Source organism: Apis dorsata, unplaced genomic scaffold (genome assembly GCF_000469605.1).
Source record: "Apis dorsata unplaced genomic scaffold, Apis dorsata 1.3 scaffold_163, whole genome shotgun sequence".
NCBI classification, from domain to species: domain Eukaryota; kingdom Metazoa; phylum Arthropoda; class Insecta; order Hymenoptera; family Apidae; genus Apis; species Apis dorsata.
In genome coordinates, this window is record NW_006263452.1 from 1,126,704 (window position 1) to 1,146,799 (window position 20,096).

General features: G+C 22.7%; 3 protein-coding genes across 4 annotated transcripts in view; 1 reads left to right on the forward strand and 2 right to left on the reverse strand.

Annotated features, from left to right (window-relative positions):
* LOC102679491 (ribokinase-like) overlaps positions 1–880 on the reverse strand; it is a 2,942-nt gene extending 2,062 nt beyond the window's left edge. The window contains exons 1-2 of the mRNA XM_006613864.1: positions 403–880; positions 35–167 (exon numbers count right to left, since the gene is read on the reverse strand). Coding sequence (XP_006613927.1) covers positions 35–167; positions 403–449 — 180 coding nt within the window. The 5' untranslated portion in view covers positions 450–880. The remainder of the gene's footprint in view (positions 1–34; positions 168–402) is intronic.
* A 2,494-nt stretch (positions 881–3,374) lies between these two features.
* LOC102679618 (MATH and LRR domain-containing protein PFE0570w-like) lies at positions 3,375–11,652 on the forward strand. The gene is made up of 8 exons (XM_006613865.2): positions 3,375–3,663; positions 4,169–8,024; positions 8,139–8,308; positions 8,399–8,574; positions 8,664–8,874; positions 9,070–9,213; positions 10,422–10,585; positions 11,084–11,652. The coding sequence occupies exons 2-7, from the start codon at positions 4,217–4,219 to the stop codon at positions 10,572–10,574; spliced, it is 4,662 nt and encodes a 1,553-aa protein (XP_006613928.1). The 5' UTR covers positions 3,375–3,663; positions 4,169–4,216; the 3' UTR covers positions 10,575–10,585; positions 11,084–11,652.
* A 677-nt stretch (positions 11,653–12,329) lies between these two features.
* The window catches only part of LOC102679947 (supervillin), a 12,045-nt gene continuing 4,278 nt past the window's right edge, over positions 12,330–20,096 (reverse strand). Inside the window, exons 9-28 of one of the 2 annotated variants that reach the window (XM_006613868.2) lie at positions 18,833–19,557; positions 18,562–18,761; positions 18,150–18,484; positions 17,595–17,859; positions 17,242–17,518; positions 17,059–17,157; positions 16,823–16,991; positions 16,587–16,744; positions 16,252–16,493; positions 15,939–16,140; positions 15,710–15,861; positions 14,926–15,387; positions 14,671–14,821; positions 14,443–14,594; positions 14,103–14,375; positions 13,867–13,990; positions 13,594–13,788; positions 13,177–13,451; positions 12,959–13,114; positions 12,330–12,888 (exon numbers count right to left, since the gene is read on the reverse strand). In XM_006613868.2, the coding sequence (XP_006613931.2) occupies positions 12,802–12,888; positions 12,959–13,114; positions 13,177–13,451; positions 13,594–13,788; positions 13,867–13,990; positions 14,103–14,375; positions 14,443–14,594; positions 14,671–14,821; positions 14,926–15,387; positions 15,710–15,861; positions 15,939–16,140; positions 16,252–16,493; positions 16,587–16,744; positions 16,823–16,991; positions 17,059–17,157; positions 17,242–17,518; positions 17,595–17,859; positions 18,150–18,484; positions 18,562–18,761; positions 18,833–19,557 (4,699 nt within the window). In that variant the 3' untranslated portion in view covers positions 12,330–12,801. The remainder of the gene's footprint in view (positions 12,889–12,958; positions 13,115–13,176; positions 13,452–13,593; positions 13,789–13,866; positions 13,991–14,102; positions 14,376–14,442; positions 14,595–14,670; positions 14,822–14,925; positions 15,388–15,709; positions 15,862–15,938; positions 16,141–16,251; positions 16,494–16,586; positions 16,745–16,822; positions 16,992–17,058; positions 17,158–17,241; positions 17,519–17,594; positions 17,860–18,149; positions 18,485–18,561; positions 18,762–18,832; positions 19,558–20,096) is intronic. The other variant, XM_006613870.2, reaches the window with a different exon arrangement.

Here is a 20,096-nt window from a genome sequence, read left to right on the forward strand (position 1 = left end):
TTTTTAGAGATTCAAATAAAAATAAAAATCGTACAGAAGCAATGATTGCTGTGGTTGCACCAAGCCTGGCAGCTGCTATACATTGATTAGCACCTTTACCACCATATTTTATCTCAAATTTTCTACCCATTATTGTTTCCCCAGGTTTTGGAAAACGAGAGGAAAAGCTAAAAAATAAATTTTTTTTACCAAAATCATAAAAGTAATTTATAATTTATAATTACTCAATTAAACATAAATTTTAATATGATATCTATAGAATTCATATTCTATGTTTTTCTAATCTATAAAATGTGTCTAAGAAAATATAAAGATTTAATTTTTCAGAAAATACAATCTAAATAAACTAAACTGTATCATAATATAAATTTTAGATATTCAAATTATAGAATTGTCACTTACCAAGTAAAATCAATCATGCATGAACCAACAATAACAATTTTTGACATTTTTTACTTTATTCACTAATAATTTCAGAATAAAAATATCGTTATAGGTTATGTACGTAATGCAAGTCACATATAAAATTATTTTGTAATCAAAAAATATAAAAGACACTGTTTTCATAAACATATAAAACTGATAAAAATGATTATCCAGATTTATCGCAATTATCAATTAACTATTTAACTGATATAAAATTTTTTGTTACAATATAGTAACAAATAAACAAACTACAAAAAAGAATGAGATTCAGTTGATATAGAAGATAGTTTAATAATAATATAAAATTATTTAAATAAGAATTAAGGTATCAAATCAAGAATTTTTAAGATTAAAAATAAAAATTTTATTTAATTTTAAAAATATACATATTTGATTGCACCATAAATATACATGTAACTCTTATCACTTCGTATATATATATATATATTTATATCATATATATCGTGTATATATATCATATATATCGTGTATATATATCATATATATATATATCGTGTATATATAAAATGTATATATCAAAACAGATAAACTTTCGCACTTTAAAATCACGTTTTCAATTATGGAAAATAACATGCATTTACTTCTTGAAATTAAATTCCTAAAAAATTAAAGAATTACGATTCACATATTACGTTTTCTAAAACAACGATAAGAGATTAACAAAATAGTTATATTTAACTAACAAAATAGAAAATTATTTCATTGTCATCTATTAGTATATATGAACATATTATTTAAAAATTTAAAGTTATCTACTATTGTCAAAATAATATATTAAAAAATAATTTTAATTAAAATGTATGATAGAACTAATATTTAATAGAACTTTTTATTGAAAGATTCAAATTTAAACAAATATAGCAAATAATTAAAAAAGGATAAATAGGTTAAAAATTAAGTAATTAGCGCCATCTCTGAACTAAGACATAAATGAAAATAATATACACAAAAAGAAAAAATAGTAAAAAATAAAGATAAGAATTTGTCACTACTGCCATCTCTTGGAATTTATATATATCTTTCTTTAAAAATATTTAAGAAATGATCTTCAATATTTTATTTATTTTATCTTTAAAGAATTATCATATTTAGATATTTATGGTGATAAATATGATCTAAATATGATCTTGCGATACCAATGGAAATTTCGAATTGTTGTTTATTAATAATACAGAGTATACAAGAAGATATTCAAGAAGATATTCAAGAAGATACAGACAAAATGAATTGATAAAATAAATTACTAACTTTGATATCTTCCACATATTAAAAATATTGAAAATTAATATTTTTAATTATTATTTTGCTATTAAAAAATTTCATGCTTTAAATCTTAAAATTAAAAACTCAAATAATTTTTCCTGAAAATTCCAACATAAAAATTTCTTTATTAATTCTTTAATTAATTATTTATTATCAGGTGAGAATACACCACATTCAATGTTTTAATGACTAATTTTATATTATTTATTATAAGATTTATTTCTAAATATGAATACATGCATTTCTATTGTTTTTTCTCTATATTCATATAAAATTTTTGTTTATAATTTATTTTAATTTTTTTTTATTTAATGAATAAATAAATATATTAAATTGATTTTTTTATTATTATTTAATTACAGATCGGTAATTTGTAAATGATAAATATCTTTTATATGATAATCATTAATAAATAGTTAATTAAAAAAATTTTTTTAATAAAATTTATTGTAGAAAATTATTTGAAATCTTATTTTTAAATTGCAAAAATAAAAATATAGAATTTTAATGTAAAAAACTAATAATTAATTAATTTTTCATGTTATATTCCCGATATAATATTAAAAATTATATAATTAATATATAATATTATATATATAATTATACAATTAGAGTTTGCATGTTTTTTGTCTCCTTTTTGCATAATGTTGCTCTCTTTGTTTGTGATATCATGAATACCTCTTTGCATATTCTACATTACTAATTACGATTTGAAGCTTTCAACTTTCATTCACAAGATGGTGCTACTGATATTAAATTCTTCTATTTATTTTTCTTTGTCTAATTTATAGACAAAATTAACAATTTATACTAAAAAAAAAAAAAAAAAAAAAAAAAAAAAAAAAAAAAAAAAAAAAAAAAAAAGAAAAAATGCAATAGCAGCTTTAAAATATTTATTATAAATATTTTTTTGATGAATCTGTTTATAATTCTGCTTATATTCTAAAATGAGAAATTCGGAATATATTATATAAAAATTAAAAAAAGAGGATTTCTTGAAAGAAAAAAAATATATACATGAAAATATAAAATATATATGAAGAAAATATGTATAAAATATATTATATGTATATTATATATTATATATATTATTGGTATATAATGAAAATAATATGTATGTACATGTTATAATAAAAATATATGAGTGCTAAAACTAATTACACAGATTGAAGTTCGATTTCTTTTAATATACATGTACACACTAAGTAGAAATTATTATTATTATTAATTCTGTAAATTATAACAAAATTACTTTAGCAGTAATGTTTTTAAATAAAATAATTCCTTATTTTTATTTGATAATAATATTTTACAATTTATATTAAATTTATAAATAATAAATAATAAATATATTATTTATTTATTTATAATGCTTTAGAATTACAAAAGAATTTATTATTATTTAATTATGATATATAACAATCGATGATAATCTTATAATTATATTATTAATTGTCAATTATAATTATATAAAATTTATATTTTTATATCATAGAACATACATAAAATTTTAATTGTAAGTAAAAATTTTGTTTTCTAATTTTTTAATTTAATTTAATTTAATTTAATTTCATTAAAAAACTTAAAAAAAGAATATCTAAATTAATAATAAGAGGATAAGAGGGGAAAGGAAGAAAGAGAAAGAGAGAGAGAGAGAGAGAGAGAGAGAAAGACAGAGAGAGAGAGAGACAGCCAGACAGATAGACAGACAGACAGACAGACAGACAGACAGACAGTAGTATGAACCTCCGATTTCATTCCTGTAAACATTGTGTTTGGATTTAAGAAAGTAATTGCTTTTTTCTGAGATCTACTAAAGTAAGATTTATATAAAATATTTGATTAATAAAATTGTTCTTTTCTAAAAACAATTTTAAATAAACATAAATAATATATAAATAATGTGTGATTTTCACGGATATCTATGCAGTATGGACATGGTAGTCCTGGTTGGTAAGTTCTTCATTCTGCCATTAAAATCATTTTACGTATTTAACAAATATACTATTAATCAATATAACGATCTAAATAAAATAATATTAATTGAAATATATTACATAATATTATTATAAAATAATATAATGAATTATATCATTGTATAAAAATCATCTATAAGCTATTATTTACTATCATCCTAAGAAATATCGAAATGTATTAGTTAACTAACGTAGCTTCCATTGCTTTTAATATAGATTTTACTTTTAAAATTTATTTCAATTTATTTTATGCAAAATATAGTTTATAATTATTTTATTCAAGGCAGAGAAAAAGATAAGTTTATTTTTATGTGATTTGATAAAGAATCCATGTAAGGTTATGAAATAACAAATTTCTTTTATTTTATATTTAATAATAAAATAAATAATAAATATATTTTGATATTTATTTTTTCTTTAATTAATTATTTTATTTATAATTTTTTTAATATTGATAATATTAATTGTTTTTTTCTCGACAGGACAATCAATAATTTGTTAAATAATTGTAACAATCTTGATGTTTTACCATGGAACAAATAGATGAAATACAGAGTGATATTAATAAAACAGAATTATCATTAACAGTAGATATACCTTCTTCATTAATATCAAAATCAAATATTGATCATGTACACAATGAAGAGAATATTTCTGGAAATCAAGAAAATTTGCAAGAATGTACGAATAATATAATTCAAAATGTTTTATCAAGAAATGAATATGATATAATAGATTCAAGTAAAGAAAATGAAAATAAAAAAAATAAAATAACAGAAAACATAAAGAATGTTATAATTAATGAAAAAAAACAAGAAATAATAAATGACATACAAATTGATAATAATCAATATATAAAAAATGAAGAATATAAAGAAAATCAAACAGAAAAAAATGAAAGTAATTTAAAATGTGTAGAAAACAAATCTTTGAATAAGGAAAATACAAACAATGTTGAAGTATTCAAGAATGAAGATGAACAAAATTATGAAAAACATAATGTTTGTACAGTTTTAAACATAGATACAGTTGATGATAGTAATGTTCAATGTCAAGCATTAATTAAAACACTTAGTGAGACATTTGATAATAATAAAGATCAAACTTTGCATGTCACAAATACAGATGCAGATTTGTCCAAATTAGTTGATGGTAATTCAGAAGTGATGGTAGTAACTGTAGAAAGTACAGAAGAAAATATTGTTTTAACTGTACATAAAAAGGATGATAACATAAATTCCGATGAAAATGATGTTTCTAGGGAACAAAAAGAAATAAAGAAAACTGAAATTGTAAATGAAGAATTTAATTTAATAGATTATACTCAAGAAAGTGATGGAACTATTATTGAAGTCATTTCAACAGAAATTGTAGATTCAGAAATTTCTGAAACTTGTGTTCAACAAGATAATAAAGAAATTTCAAATCATATTGCTTTAGAAAAAAATTCTATAAATTCTACTACTTCAGAAGTAATTAATAATTCAGAAACTGTAGATATTAACTTTGAAACAGAAAAAATAAAGGAAGAGAATAAAAATGTTGGAAAAAAATATGATGATCAAGTCAAAACAAATAGCAATGGCAAGACTGAATATTATGATAGTTTACATAAAATTAATGTAGAAGAAGAAGTTATTCATAATGAAGTCATTTCATCTACACATGTTAGTAATATAGAAGAAGAAAGTATATCTACAAATGAAACAAATAAAATAGATACAACTAGAAAGAAAAGAAGTGTAATTCAAGATATTTTTGATGATTGGGGTGATGAAAATGCAGAAGATGATCATCAATTAGTATCTAAAACACCAGATACTGTGGAAATTGAATTAAAAAGTTTATTAAATGAGACAAAAACACAAGCAATAGAAGAAAACACAGTTGTAGTAGTTGAAGAAGAAATAACATGCATTGAAAAAAAACCAGATACAAATGTTGAGAAAGCTATAGAAATTATTAAAGAAAATGAGGAAATACAAATATCAGAAAAACAACCAGATAAAAATCAAGTTATAAAAAAAGAACAAGATAATATAAAATTATCACTTAAAGACCAAGTAAATTATTTTGTACCACAAGCTGTGGGAATGTCTGTAAAAAATACAACACACGAAACAGTTGTACTTAATCAAACTTCATCATCACAGACACAAATTACGCCTATTAATCGTGGTCGTAGTTTAACCAATCAAATAGCTTCATCAGCTGAAATAACAGAAGCATTAAAAGAACGACTTCGTGAGAAACAAAAAATAGTAGAAGCACCACCGCGACCTGATATATTTTTTGTTAAGAAATTAACACAGAGATTATCAAGCAAATTAGTAGGTAGTCCAGGAAGTTCTTTACCAGCACTTATACCATTACCTCAACCTAATGTTCAATCACTTACTCATTGTGATAAAAATTTATCAGATAATACAGAAACTAATAAAGAAAGCAATTCTGATAATAAAGAGTTGTTAGAAATATTGGAAGGTGATGTTGATCCTGATTGGTCTAATTTGAAACCACCAATTTTAACAGAGGAAGGAAAACGTCCAGTAAAAATTGAACAAAGTGGTTATAATACTCCACCAAAACTTGATCCCTTAGTTGAAAGAGAACTAGCATTAAAACAACTTTTAGAATTACCTGTTACACCAATCAAAAGAAATACACAGAAAATTTCTAAAAAGAAAACAATGAAATCTACATCTAATAAAAATTCTAAAGAAATAAAAAAAAAAAATGAACATAACACAGAAAGAAAATTTATTAATATTGATTTAATAAATGAAAATAATTTTATAAAAGATACAAAATCTAATCTTTCTACATCTTCTTTGATTATTGAATCCCATATTTCAGAAAAAAAAACAGATGTTCAAGATGTACGAATAGATGAATCAAGATCAGGTAGAAAACGAAAACTTACAGAAAAAGCTAGAGAACATGAACAACAACAGAATATTGTAAAACGTCAAAAAGTATATAAAGGTAAAGTTTCATTGAATAAAAAACAATCACAAGAAAATGAACCACAAGTCCCAGCTGATACTAATTTATCAACTGAAGATCATGTATCTAAAGAAACTACATTACTTGTTAATGATGAAGTTCATGTCACAATAACAGATGAAGTAATGAATAAACAAATCACAAATAATAATAAAGTTGGTCCATCATTAAATAAACTTGATAATATATCTTTAAAGCCTTCAAGACAAAATCTGAACAAAAAGGGATCACAACCTATTGCTAAACGAAATATAGTAGTAAAAAAGATATTAAAACAAAACATACCTTCCAATAAAAAAACTCCTGCTTTAAAAGCTAAATTAAATACATCAAAGAAATCAGGACCAAAATCAAAACGATCTACAGAAAATAATGGAGATCCTAAACCAAAAAAGAAAATTATTAATGAAATAGATAGATTGCTTCAAGATGAAGGTGTTGTTAATTTATTATATGATGTAGAACAACCAGATAAAAAACGATTAATTCCCATTACTAAATCTCAAGCAAAAGTCATGGATATACAGAAAGTACAGCGTGAACTTAAACTTAGAAAAAAATTGGTACGTAATGCTGTTTTGAGATTACGTACTTCGACAGGAAGCGTATCAAAAGTTTCTCCAAGATCCAAAAGAGCTTCTATATATTTAAATGATATGCAGGTAGATAAGAAAATTGGAGATCAAGTAGTATCAACAAAACAAATAAATTTAACATCTCAAGAATTTATCTTACCTGCAAAGATAAGAAATGCAGCAGATGCATCTATTATAATTAGGAGACATTCATCTAGTTCATTTTCCAGTGCATCTGGAAGTCCTAGAGTTAGTATTGATAGTTCAGAAAAAAATGAAGGAATCAAAGTTGATGAAACCTCTCATTCTTTGAGATCTACAAAAAGACGACATTCACAAGATGAAAAAATAAATCTAAAAAGAAATAAAAAAAAAACTATACAGAAAAATGATACAGGAATAAATTTTGTTGACACTGAAGAGGATAAAATATTTCTTCCTGGACGTCTTAAAAAATTAGATTCAAAAAAAACTGATAAAAATTCAAAACCACAAGAAATAGATGAAACTAATAATGGTTTAGGAAAAGTTATTACACGATCAAATGGTACAGCTACATGTAAAGTAACATCAAAGACAAAAAAAACTGCAAAAAGTAAAGTTACATTTGCCAAAACAAATGAACCAGATGATAATGAAGAATTTTCCAAAGAAGAAGATGAACTTTCAGCCTGCCTTGCAGAAGCTGCAAATGCTCTATCAGTAGTAAATGCTGGAAGTCGATCTGCAAATTCAACAACAAATCGCAAAAATAAAGGTAAAAATGATTTCAAGAAACAAAAATCATTTTATATTTTTAGAAAATTATGATAATAATAATATTCTTATGTAAAATAATGAAATATTCAATAAAATTATATTATTATTTCAGTAAATGTAAATATTACTAAGATGCAAGAAATGGATAATAACAAAATAAAAGTAGAAACTCGAAGTCAATTTAGTAATAAAGAAATAAATGTACGTCGACACGGAAATCTTGTTCAATTAATACTTACACCATCATCTTCAACAAAAATAAGAAATGCTCTTACTATACAGGTAATAAAATTATGAAAAAAGTAATTAATATTTTCTATTTTATTATAACTATATTTGTATTTATATAATAGCATTTTTTTTTTTTTTTAGGTGATGCAAGAATTTCGCGAAATATTATCTATTCTAAAAAAAGATGATGATTGCAGAGTTGTTTTATTAACATCTACAGGTAGTAGTTTTTGCGAAGGTCTTGAATTATCTATGTTGTTACATACAAATAAAGAAGAACGACGGATTCATGCCCAAGAAATGGCGGATGCTGTTAAGTACGTAAATATTATAATAAAAATTATATATTTATATGTTTAATTATATTTATTTAAAAAAACTTATATATATTTATTTTTATTTTTAGAGATTTTATTAAAAGCTTAGCATCATTTAACAAACCTATCGTTGCTGGAGTTCAAGGAGCTGCAGTTGGACTGGGGGTAACAATGTTGCCTTTATTTGATCTTGTGATAGCTAGTGATAAAGCCACATTCAGTACACCTTATGGTAAATTAGGACAAATTGCTGAAGGTGCTGCTGTATTTACTTTATTACATATATTAGGAAGTGCAATTGTAAGTATATATATGTGTGTGTGTGATAATAGTATATATTATCATAGTATAATATCATATCATATATAAAAATATCACATTTATTTATATATAATATATTTATTTATAATATATAATATAAATTTATTTATAATGTGATGATGATGATGATTTTTAAAATATATATATTAAATCAAATTTAAATTAAAATTGCAGGCAAGTGAATTATTATTAGGTGGAAGAACTCTAACAGCTAGTGAGGCATTAAGAGCTGGTCTTGTTACTCGAGTTTTGTGGCCTGATAAATTTCAAGTTGAATTATTACCAACTTTAAAAGCTATGAGTGAACAATCCTCACAGGTATATATTCTATATAAATATATTTATTAATTTTTATAATACATGATGTCATTCTTTAAATATGAATATTATATCTAATAAAATTATTGTTTCTGAAATAAATATCATATTCTTAAATAGAAAATAATAACTTTTATAAGTAAGTCAGAATAAAATAATTCTTTAACATTTTTTTTATTTCTATCTTTGAAGATATATAAATGATTTTCTGGATAAATATATCTATAATATAGTGTTAAGTATAATCAGATATAATCAGATTATATTTTTTTATAAAATTTATAAATATCACATGTTTTTCTTTATATAAAAAAAATAAAATAAAATTTTTCGAAATATTTATATTAATATATATATTTTTAAAAATGTGATCCTCCAATATGATTCCGATCAATTTTAGTTTAAAGTTATATTATATAATAAAATAAGAATTATTTTTGTTATTAATATATATATTATAATTATTTATTACTTTTATCATAAACTTTTATTGCTATTGATTATATTTATATGTATTTAGTTTTATTATTGGAATATATATAAAAAAAAAGAATCTAATTCTTAAATTTAGATTTTAATAAAATTTAAATATAATATAAAATTTTAATATAAATTTAAAATATATTTTGCATTTTTACACACATATATGATTTATTGAGAATATATAATTTGTTATAAATAAAACAGATTCCAAGTTTTCCAAGTTTTTTTATCTATTGTCAAGAATATTTTCTTCCATTAAGACATTGACAAAATCTCTTTATTAAACTAAATATTCAAAATCGTGAATCATATATTTCATTAATCATACATTCATATAAATTTATATTAATCTATATTATATATTATATATTTATTTAGATCATTTAAATATTATATACATATTTGATATTAATGAATGAATTATATACAAATAATAATATATATCATCTCAATATTTAAATATAACATTTGATTTATTACTAATTATAATATAAAAACATCTAATTATTATTACTAACATAAAATGGATTAAAATAAACATTTTTGCAATTAAATTAATTTATAGACATCTTGTATTACAAATAAAAATAGAACAATTCATAATTGCACTCTTATTTCAATTATATATACAAAATTAATTAATATTTATACTATATATCTAGAATTTTTTTCATCTGCATCTGAATTATAAATTACTATTTAATATTCTGTTTATTTATTTTCAGTCTATGGAAGCTACAAAGGCATTATTACGACACAGTTTGCGAAAAAAATTGGACGCGGCATTAGAATCAGAAACATATTTGCTAATTCAGCATTGGTGTTCTGTAGAATGTCAAACTGCCATGAAGGCATACATTGATGGAAAAGTCCAATAAATATTGAAATGGTAATATTCCATTTTTTCATCTGTAAATCTGTTTTTAGTTATTTGTAATTTATATGATAGAAAACAAATAACAAGAATTTCAAATATAAAAGATAATTATTTTATCGAAGTATTATATATAGCGGTAATAATTTTATAATATAGCAATACGTAATGTGTAAATACATGTTTGTCATTTGTTATATATAATTTGTATATGAAGTTGTACAATACATTATTTCTTTAAAAAAGGGAATTGTTTTATAGTTAGTTCTTACATTTATCATTTATTATTATAAACGTTGTACATAAAATTATAATATTATAATATCATTAATGATTAATCAGAATATTAATATTAATTAATATAATAATGAGTTTGATTAAAATATTTTCTAAATAATTATAGACATTTAGATATTAAAGTACTTCAATATTTTGATTTGTAATATTTAACAGGAAATTTATTTAAAAATATCTATAAAATAAATATATAAAAAATTCAATTATATGCTACAGATGCCCAATGATTTTGAATGGAAGTGCTAACGTCATATTCCAACACACCTAGTATTATAAATTGGATTCGAAGATTAGTAACAAGATAATTAGTTTGGAAAACATTAACGTGAAAAAAGAAGTCACAGCTGGTGTATCATTTAACATCAATCACGCACGATTATTTTAAAAATATAAAATCAATTATTCAAATGGAACTATTTTAATATTAAATGATTTAGATTTATAAATTTACATACGCGATTACATACAGAATGAGGTATTTTGTATTATCGTTTTGAATAATTTTTAAATTATGCTTTATATTAAAAAATATTTAATTTGTTAGAAAATCAAAAATAAAGAAAATATAAAAAATTTAAAAAAAAGACTAAATGAAAAAATATAATACATGATATGACATATACTGATATGTAATTTTCAATATATATGTATATCTTTTATAAAATGCATAATTAATTATATTATCCAAAACGATATTATTATACATCTCATTTAGTATGTATATGTATGGATTTTCTATAGATTATTATTATTATTAAATAAAATAAAAAAATGATCATATGGGGTGAATTTGTGTTCTTTGCATACACATCAATAAATTTTGAACAGAATGTAATTTTTAATTGTACATTAAAAAATAATGTATGATTCTTTATATTTGATATGATATTGTGCCTTGATCGTTTTATAAAAAGATAAGAACAAATAGACATAGAAAAAAATATTTGTAATTATACTGAAAAAGTACAATTATTGACTTAAAATTAAAAAAAGTTAAAAAAAGCTTAAATAAGTCAAATTGTTTTCAAATAATTTTTATTCTGTTTATTAATAACATGCATCATTACAATTTAATTAAAAAAATAATTTATATTAATTATTTATATTATTATTTATGTATATTTTAAATATCGACATATAATATACGTAAGTATTTTATATATATTTGTAGAATTGACTTTAATGATGCATTCACATTGGATATATTTTATGTCAAAAGATAATTAAATTATATTATAACATTGTGAGTGGTCTATTTTACTACTATATCACATGAATCATAAATATATAAAAAAAAATGTAAAATAAAATCATTTAAAAATAATGTATACATATAATAATATAATTTAGTATACAAGCTTGAAAAAGGATTGTTCTAAATAAAATAAACTTATAATTTTTCTTGAATTTAACGCATGCAATGTTTTAAGGATTACAAAAGGCTATGAAATAAAATTTAAGACAACATTGAGAAATTTCATTGAATACTGTTCAAAAACATGGAGTATGTTGTAAAGAATACAGTCACTCTTGTACAAATATTACACATGTAAGAATAAGCCATTCTAAAACATTGTATTATCATTGAATATAAAACCCATACAAATATAAAGGAAATATTCACAAGCCAATTTATGTTTAGTATGTATTAAAAATATATAATCACCTATTTATGTTCGTGCACGCACAGGTGCACATATGTATGTAGTATATATTATATTTGAAATAGTAGTAAATATATCTCTAATTGTATAATAATATTAGTTTCTCTTTTATCAATAGGCAACTTTAGGCATCTTAAACAGGCATTCATATACTGAGAAATTATTAAAAAAATTTAAAGTTATAAACATGATAAAACAATTAACAAAAACTTTATTAATCGCTTTACAAGGGCAGCTATTTTTCCTAGGATCGGCAGTCTGGACGTTTCATCAGAAAAGTCCTATTTCTTTTTTAAGGTTCACTTGTTTCCATACTGGAAGTTCTTGAAATTCTTCTTTAGTCATACCTAACAATTCCTATTAGAATATATAAAATATATGTATCTCTTATAAAACTTATTTATTACTAATAGTTTATAAAACGTACTTGAAAATGTTGTTGAGATAAATACAATTCTAGATGTGTAGGATCAACTCCTTCTGGTAGTGGTCGTTGTAATAATTGAGCTGGAGGGTATGTACTTTGTGTTAATCGAACTAATTCACTCTCCACAGTCAACACTTCGCCAGGATTTCGACCATCCTAATTGCAAATTACTTGTTTAAATTGTACATCTTTAATAATTTTGAAAAATTTAAAAATACCTCTATATTCAATTCTGCAATATCATCACGATATATCCATGTAGGAAATAAATTTATAAATTGCAAAGGTTCAAGACCAGCCCAGACTAGATAAATTGGATATTTATTAATCTCTGGATGAATTTTTTGCCAATACTGCATAGCCATTGTCATGGCTGCTCTTCTTTCAGCTTGCCATCTAACTGCTTTGCTACCAGATTGATCTTCTGCTCCAATATTAGGCCACCATCCTTGCCATATCCATAATTCATTTTTGTTATCCAATAAAAACAAGGCTATAATAATATAATAATATAATAAATTTTTAAAAAGAATCATTTTATTTAAAATAATGTTTTATTTAAATTAATTTTATTTAAAATAATGTATACAATATAATAATTATAATAATGTATATAAATAATATATATAAATTACCTGGTTGATGAGCTTGATATAAATCTTCCTGCAAAAAAGGAAATGGAGTTGGCAAAGAAGCACGATGCGGACACAATATTTCTACAGATTTAAATTCTTTAGAAATGCTTGATAAATGAAATAATCTTGGAGTATGTTCTTCTATTTGGTTTTTTTCTAATGAAACATACAGCTTTTTGTTCATTTGTCCTAATGCTATATGATAAAATATTTTGTTTATTATTTTGATAATAAGTCAGATAAATGTAATATTGAATAGAAATGTTCACTCACCATTAATGAATTCTTCTGGTTCCATTCCTTCATCAATTTCAAAAATTTCTATATTGCCTTCAAATGTTAAACCTGTTTCTCGAGGTCGATTTTTTTTCAATTTAGCAGCTGCATTAATTACATTCTGAAAATACATATAATAATGCAAATATATATTAAAAATTTTTATTTTAAAGAAACACAAAGAATATTTTATTTAAAATTTATCTATACATTATAATATTTTAAAAGAATACTTTTTTAATATGAGGTAATGAATTAGATCCATGCCACACATAGATTTTTTTATTTTTTATATCTAATAATATAAAAGAAGTTCTGCTCCGTAATTGACGAGTACTGCAAGGAATCTCTATTAAAGACACCTCTGACTCTAAAGTACCACGACATATATACAATCGCCATCGTTCATCGCATTTTGTATTCATTTTTTTGCCATTATGTACAATCATTCCTCCAGAAAATAAATTCAAAAATGCTGCTGGTTCGTGTCCTTGAACTACACGAAGCTATAAAAAATTTAGATAAAATTTAAAATATTTTGAATAATATCGTTAATTTACATTGATAATTTACCTGAGGTGCTTGATCATTATCTAATTCGATAGTTAATAATGCTGCAGCGCCTTGTTCATTTAAAGACGCATTTTGACCTTGCCAAATAAAATATACTGAACGATCGCGACCCTTTGCAGAATGTTTTGACGGCAAACCACTAAGTTCACGGCCTAAATAATATAGTTTAATAACATATATCATCACAAATTTAAAAAAAAATTTAAATGAAATATATTTGATATCTACCAGTAATTGTAACAGAATACATCCAATGCACGATATAACTATCCCCAGAATAAAATTGTCCAATAGATGAATCATCCAAAAGAGTATGTGAAAATTCATCAATATGCCATACTTTTATATCTGTTGTTGTAACAATAAATTGTTTCATTAGCTGAAAAATAATTATCGAAAATGTATATATAAATTATTTATTAATATTTAAGCTACATTTTAGTTTATTATATAGTTTATTATATTGCTAAATAATATTATTACCTCATTATCATACCAACCAGTACCTCTACCTAAATGAGTTCCTTCAAGAATTAAATCAACTGGAATAGTACATTCTTCTAATAGAACATTAATATTGCACATTTCTATAGTTACAGTTCCATCAACATATTCTTCGTTTTTAATACCTCGAACTCGTATTATACCAGAAACATTTGGCCAGTCAAGGAATTTTTCCCTAAAAAGTATCGTTTCGACATGTTGTGTCAATTTAGCAAGTAAACACCATTTAGGCCTGACTTTAGCAGATTTTAAATCTGCTTTTGATATAGTGCGTCTACCAATCATAGATGCCGCACTAATTGGACACACAGTACATTCTGAATAATCATATCCTTCTTGCCACATTTCTGTAGCAAGATGTGTAGCAAGTCTCTTTTTATCAGTTGAAGCTCCTTTACCACTCCATATGTACATTTCACTGCCGAAATCGAATACTAATACCTAAATACAAAAATGTAATTATTTATAATTACATTAACAATACAAGATGTTAATATATTGAATATTTTTGAAGTCAATTCTAAATACTAAAACAAAGAAATGTTGAAATAAATTTATATTAAATGAAACGATAATTTAATAACTTAATAAATAAATCTCAATCGATATTTTTATTATTGTTTTCTAGAATTGATCTTCCAAAGTTGTTTCACATATATATTATATGTATAATATACATCATATATATCACATATATATTATATAAATATATATTATATAAGTATATTATATATATGTAAAGTATATATGCTGAAGTATATACCTTATTTGGATCAAGCATTTCAATTTTTGGTATAATACCCCAATATTTTTCAACTGGTACTAATTCTTCATCTTTAATTTCATATACCATATTTGTATCTATCATAAATGTTTCATAAAGTTCATCTTCATCAGGATGTCCACCATCAATAACTGTTATCAATATAATGATATCAATGTTCTATAAAATATTAATATACTTGTATATGATAAAAAAAATACTATTTTACCATCCATATTGTCGTTTTCTATACCAAGATAATTCCAAAATTTTTGTAGTTGACTTTTTGTACAAGTTATTTTATCTTCATTAATAATAATAACTTGAGATGTTTGACAACCAAGATCTTTATTTTGTTGAATACTCATTGCAATTTCTGCACCTCGTGCTTTTTCAATAACATTACAATATTTTCCAATGTAATTGTAAACCTAAATTAAAAATATAATAAAATACATTTATAAATAATTAATAAAATTAATTAATAAAACACATTTATAAATATTTATAAATAAATTTTGTAAAATAATTCTTTTAATAACCTCTGATTTTGTTACTAAAACAAAATTATCACCACTATTTATACTTTCTGCGACTGGTTCAACTAATCTCACTTGTATATGTCTTCTGCCTTTAATTAAAATTAACATTAAGTCTTTATATGGTTGTAATTTATTAGAAGAAATATTTGTTTCTGCTATATTCCTTAGAGTTATATTACTAAAGTCTTCAGTAGAAGCTAGACCAGCTAGTGCTTCCATAGCTAATGACGAGTTCTTAGCTACTGTAACATAATATAATAACATAATATTATAGCAACTATTTATTATTATAGCAACAATATCTATACTATTTTTTAAAATTTGATACAACTTACATTTTTCAACATTTAATTGCTTCATTACTTTTTCTGCAATACCAGTTCGGATTTCAGTATACTCTGATTTCAAATCAGTACGAGCTGCAAGTGTTTTAAGTGGATTTCTAGACATAATACGTCGTCGTTTTAATCGTATATTTCGTTTTTGAACTAATCTATAAAAATATAAATTTATGAAAATTGTTACTTAATAAATAATTAATATTAGTACTAATAAAGAAAGAAAAATTTACAATTCTGATTGCGATGTAATTATATCAAAATCACTTTCATTTAAATCAACAGATTCGGCCTCGCATTTTTCTAATGAAATTCCAGTAAAAAAAGAAGTGAATGTTTCGTCATCTATCTTAGGTATTGAGACAACAGGTAACTCATTCTTTCCCATTTTCAATTCTTCAGCTATGAAATATATTTTTAAATAATGTTGTTCAAAAAAAAATAACTTGTAAAATAATTTTTTACTAACCACTATCATCACTTGTAGGTTCAGAGAAACTTCCTCGTAATTTAATACATGAATCCTTGTTTGGACTAGTTGGCATAGACATAACATCTTTTTTGTATCCTAAAAATAAAATGCATTTTTAATATATAGAAATTTAAATTTGAAAAAATAATTAAAAATATTTAAATAAGTAAATAACTTTGCCTTTTTTTGTTCTAAATCTTTCAGGACGAGGAGTTTTCTTTTTTCTATCTATAATATTTCCTGTAACTTCAATAAGTGGTGACGATGGTCCTGGATCTAAATTTTCTAGTTGTTCTACTTTCATTTTGCCAGCTACTGTAAATTTTCTTACATCTGTAACAGCTATTCTTTTTTTCCAATCTTCTGTTGCGGATTCTAACTTTCCAAGACAATCTGCAAGCACTCCTTGTTTGATACTTAATTCTTCTTTATTTGATAAATTGGAACATATACCATCCTAGCAATTTCAATTAATAATAATAAATATTGCAAAGTATTTTGATTTTGCAATAAAATTATTTAAAGTAATTTACCGATGAATTACATGAATTATGTTCAGAAGCTATACGTCGCTTCCAATTTGTATTTCCGCTACGTTGTAATGCAGCTAATCGTTCTGCAATACTCATACTTGGGCCATCATTAGTATCAATTGTGTGTATTTCTTGTGTTATGCTACGGCATAATCCTGGAAGAGATACACCATGTTGCTTTTCTGTTATTGTAGTATTTGATTCACTTTCATTCGTTTTGTTGTTAATCGCGTGATGACTGATACTCTTTAACAACGGATTATACCTACAAATAGTTAATTATAATGTACATACGTTTACATACATGCTTTTTTATATAATATAATCTTATCATTGTTTAATTGTAGCAATTTGTATAATTGTAGCAATAATTAAAATATTCATCATCATGCGAAATCATATTTGATAAAACATATTTTATTAAAAATTATAATAAATATTCTTATAATTTATATCATTTTTATAATCATTATTGATATTTAATATAAAATTAATATAAATTTTTATTTGAAGTAAATTAATAAATTAATATAAAATTAATATAAAATATATTACCTGGTATGTTTTGGAAATATAGGATGGTGATTAGGAGATACAACTTCATCTTTTGTGCTACATGTTTCCTGACTTGTAATACATATCTTATTTCCAGATGTATGAAATGTTTCTTCATACTTTTTAGTAGTAATTTGAACATTATCTATATTATGTGATTCAGATTTGAATTTTCTATTTAATTCATCTTGAATATTACATTTGTGAAAAGGCACTGTATATTTTTGTTTAATTTTATGTTGCCTATCTTCTATATGATTATCCTTCTCATTATAGGCACAACTCATATTCAAATCATATTCTGATGAATAATTATTTTCCATTATACTTCTTATCTGTATATAATATCTTACTTTAAAAATTATGTTCTTATTAAATTTTTAATTTTTGTTATTCAAATGTTATTATTTACCTTATTTTTTTCCATATTAGATTCTAATATAGAATGTGATGAAATACTAAAATTTTCAAGTGTCTGTTGTTCTAATTCTTCAGATTCTTTTTTAAGTACAGATTTTATTAATTTCATTCCTTCAAGTTCAGAATTTTTTTCTTGCAGTGCATTATGTACATGTAATGCAACAGGTTTTAAAATGCTTTTTGGTAAATCATCTTTAAAAATAATTAAAATATTAATAATTTATATCATTTAAAAATATATTTTAATAAAATAAAAAATTTACCAGTATTTAATGAACATTGATTAATAGTATTTAATGGAGATATTCGAGATGCTACTTCAACTTCTTCCGATGTAACTGGTTGTGTTTTATAACGAGCAGCTGGTCGTCTTCGTGAATATTTTTCTAATGATAAATTATTTGAACATTTTTCAGTATCAATTTTTTTATTAAATAAACGTACTCGTTCAGCTAAACTTAATTTTGAAGGATCAAATTCGTCATCAATTGTGGTTATATTATTTTCTGCCAAACTTGATTTTTTAACTAATGTAATAGTAGCATTACGTTGATTTTGTAAAACTGCTTCTTGCACTTCTTGAAAAGTTACTGGTTGAGTGTTAAATCTATCATTACCTTGATTTTTTCGTTCTCTATATCGTTGTATGTTACGTGAAATGTTGCTCGATATTTTTTGGGACATATCCTTTTCTTTAGAGTTTGCTTTTTCTTGTAAAGTTTTAAAATGTAATGTCATTTTAGAAACACTGTTGGTACGATGTACATCATTATCTTCTTGAATGTTTTCAATATCTGTTTTTTCTTGTAAACACTGTGTTTCATTATTTAAATACTCTTTATCATTCATTCTATTAAAAACTGAAGAATTACTATTATCACTACTATTATTTACAAGAAGTTCATGTGAATTCAATCTACTTCCTTCTTCACTTTCAAATACTGTTGCAGTTTGATTTTCCTTTTCTGTAAATTTTTCTTTTGTTGTGCTATAATTAAATATAATATTAATTTAAAATGTTTTGTAAAATTTAAATGAATGTTATTATTATAATTGATAAATTTATTATTTGTATGATATATATAAAACTTGTAAAATTTAATAATATAATATTATTTTAAATCTTGTAATGTAAGAATATTATGATTCCCAATTTAAAAATATAATAATATAATAATATTTACAAACAATATAAAAATATTTAATAAAAATACTAATATTAAATATTTAAACTTAAAAATTTTCTTATTTAATATTTACTAATATTATAATATGTTTTTTGTACACTTCAGATAAAATATCATAAAAAAGAAAAAATCTTAAATTTTACCTTTTATAATTTATAAAATGAGTTTAAAAAAAAGTATCTTACTAGAAAATACTATCTTAAATCAAAACTTTTAGATAGACATACAGGTTGTGTGCATGCTCTGATTCTCTGTTTTCTGTAGCTTTTAGAATTGTTAGGTGATCTATAATTAAACTTGGCACAGATTCAATATCTTGCCAAAGTTACATATAACTATA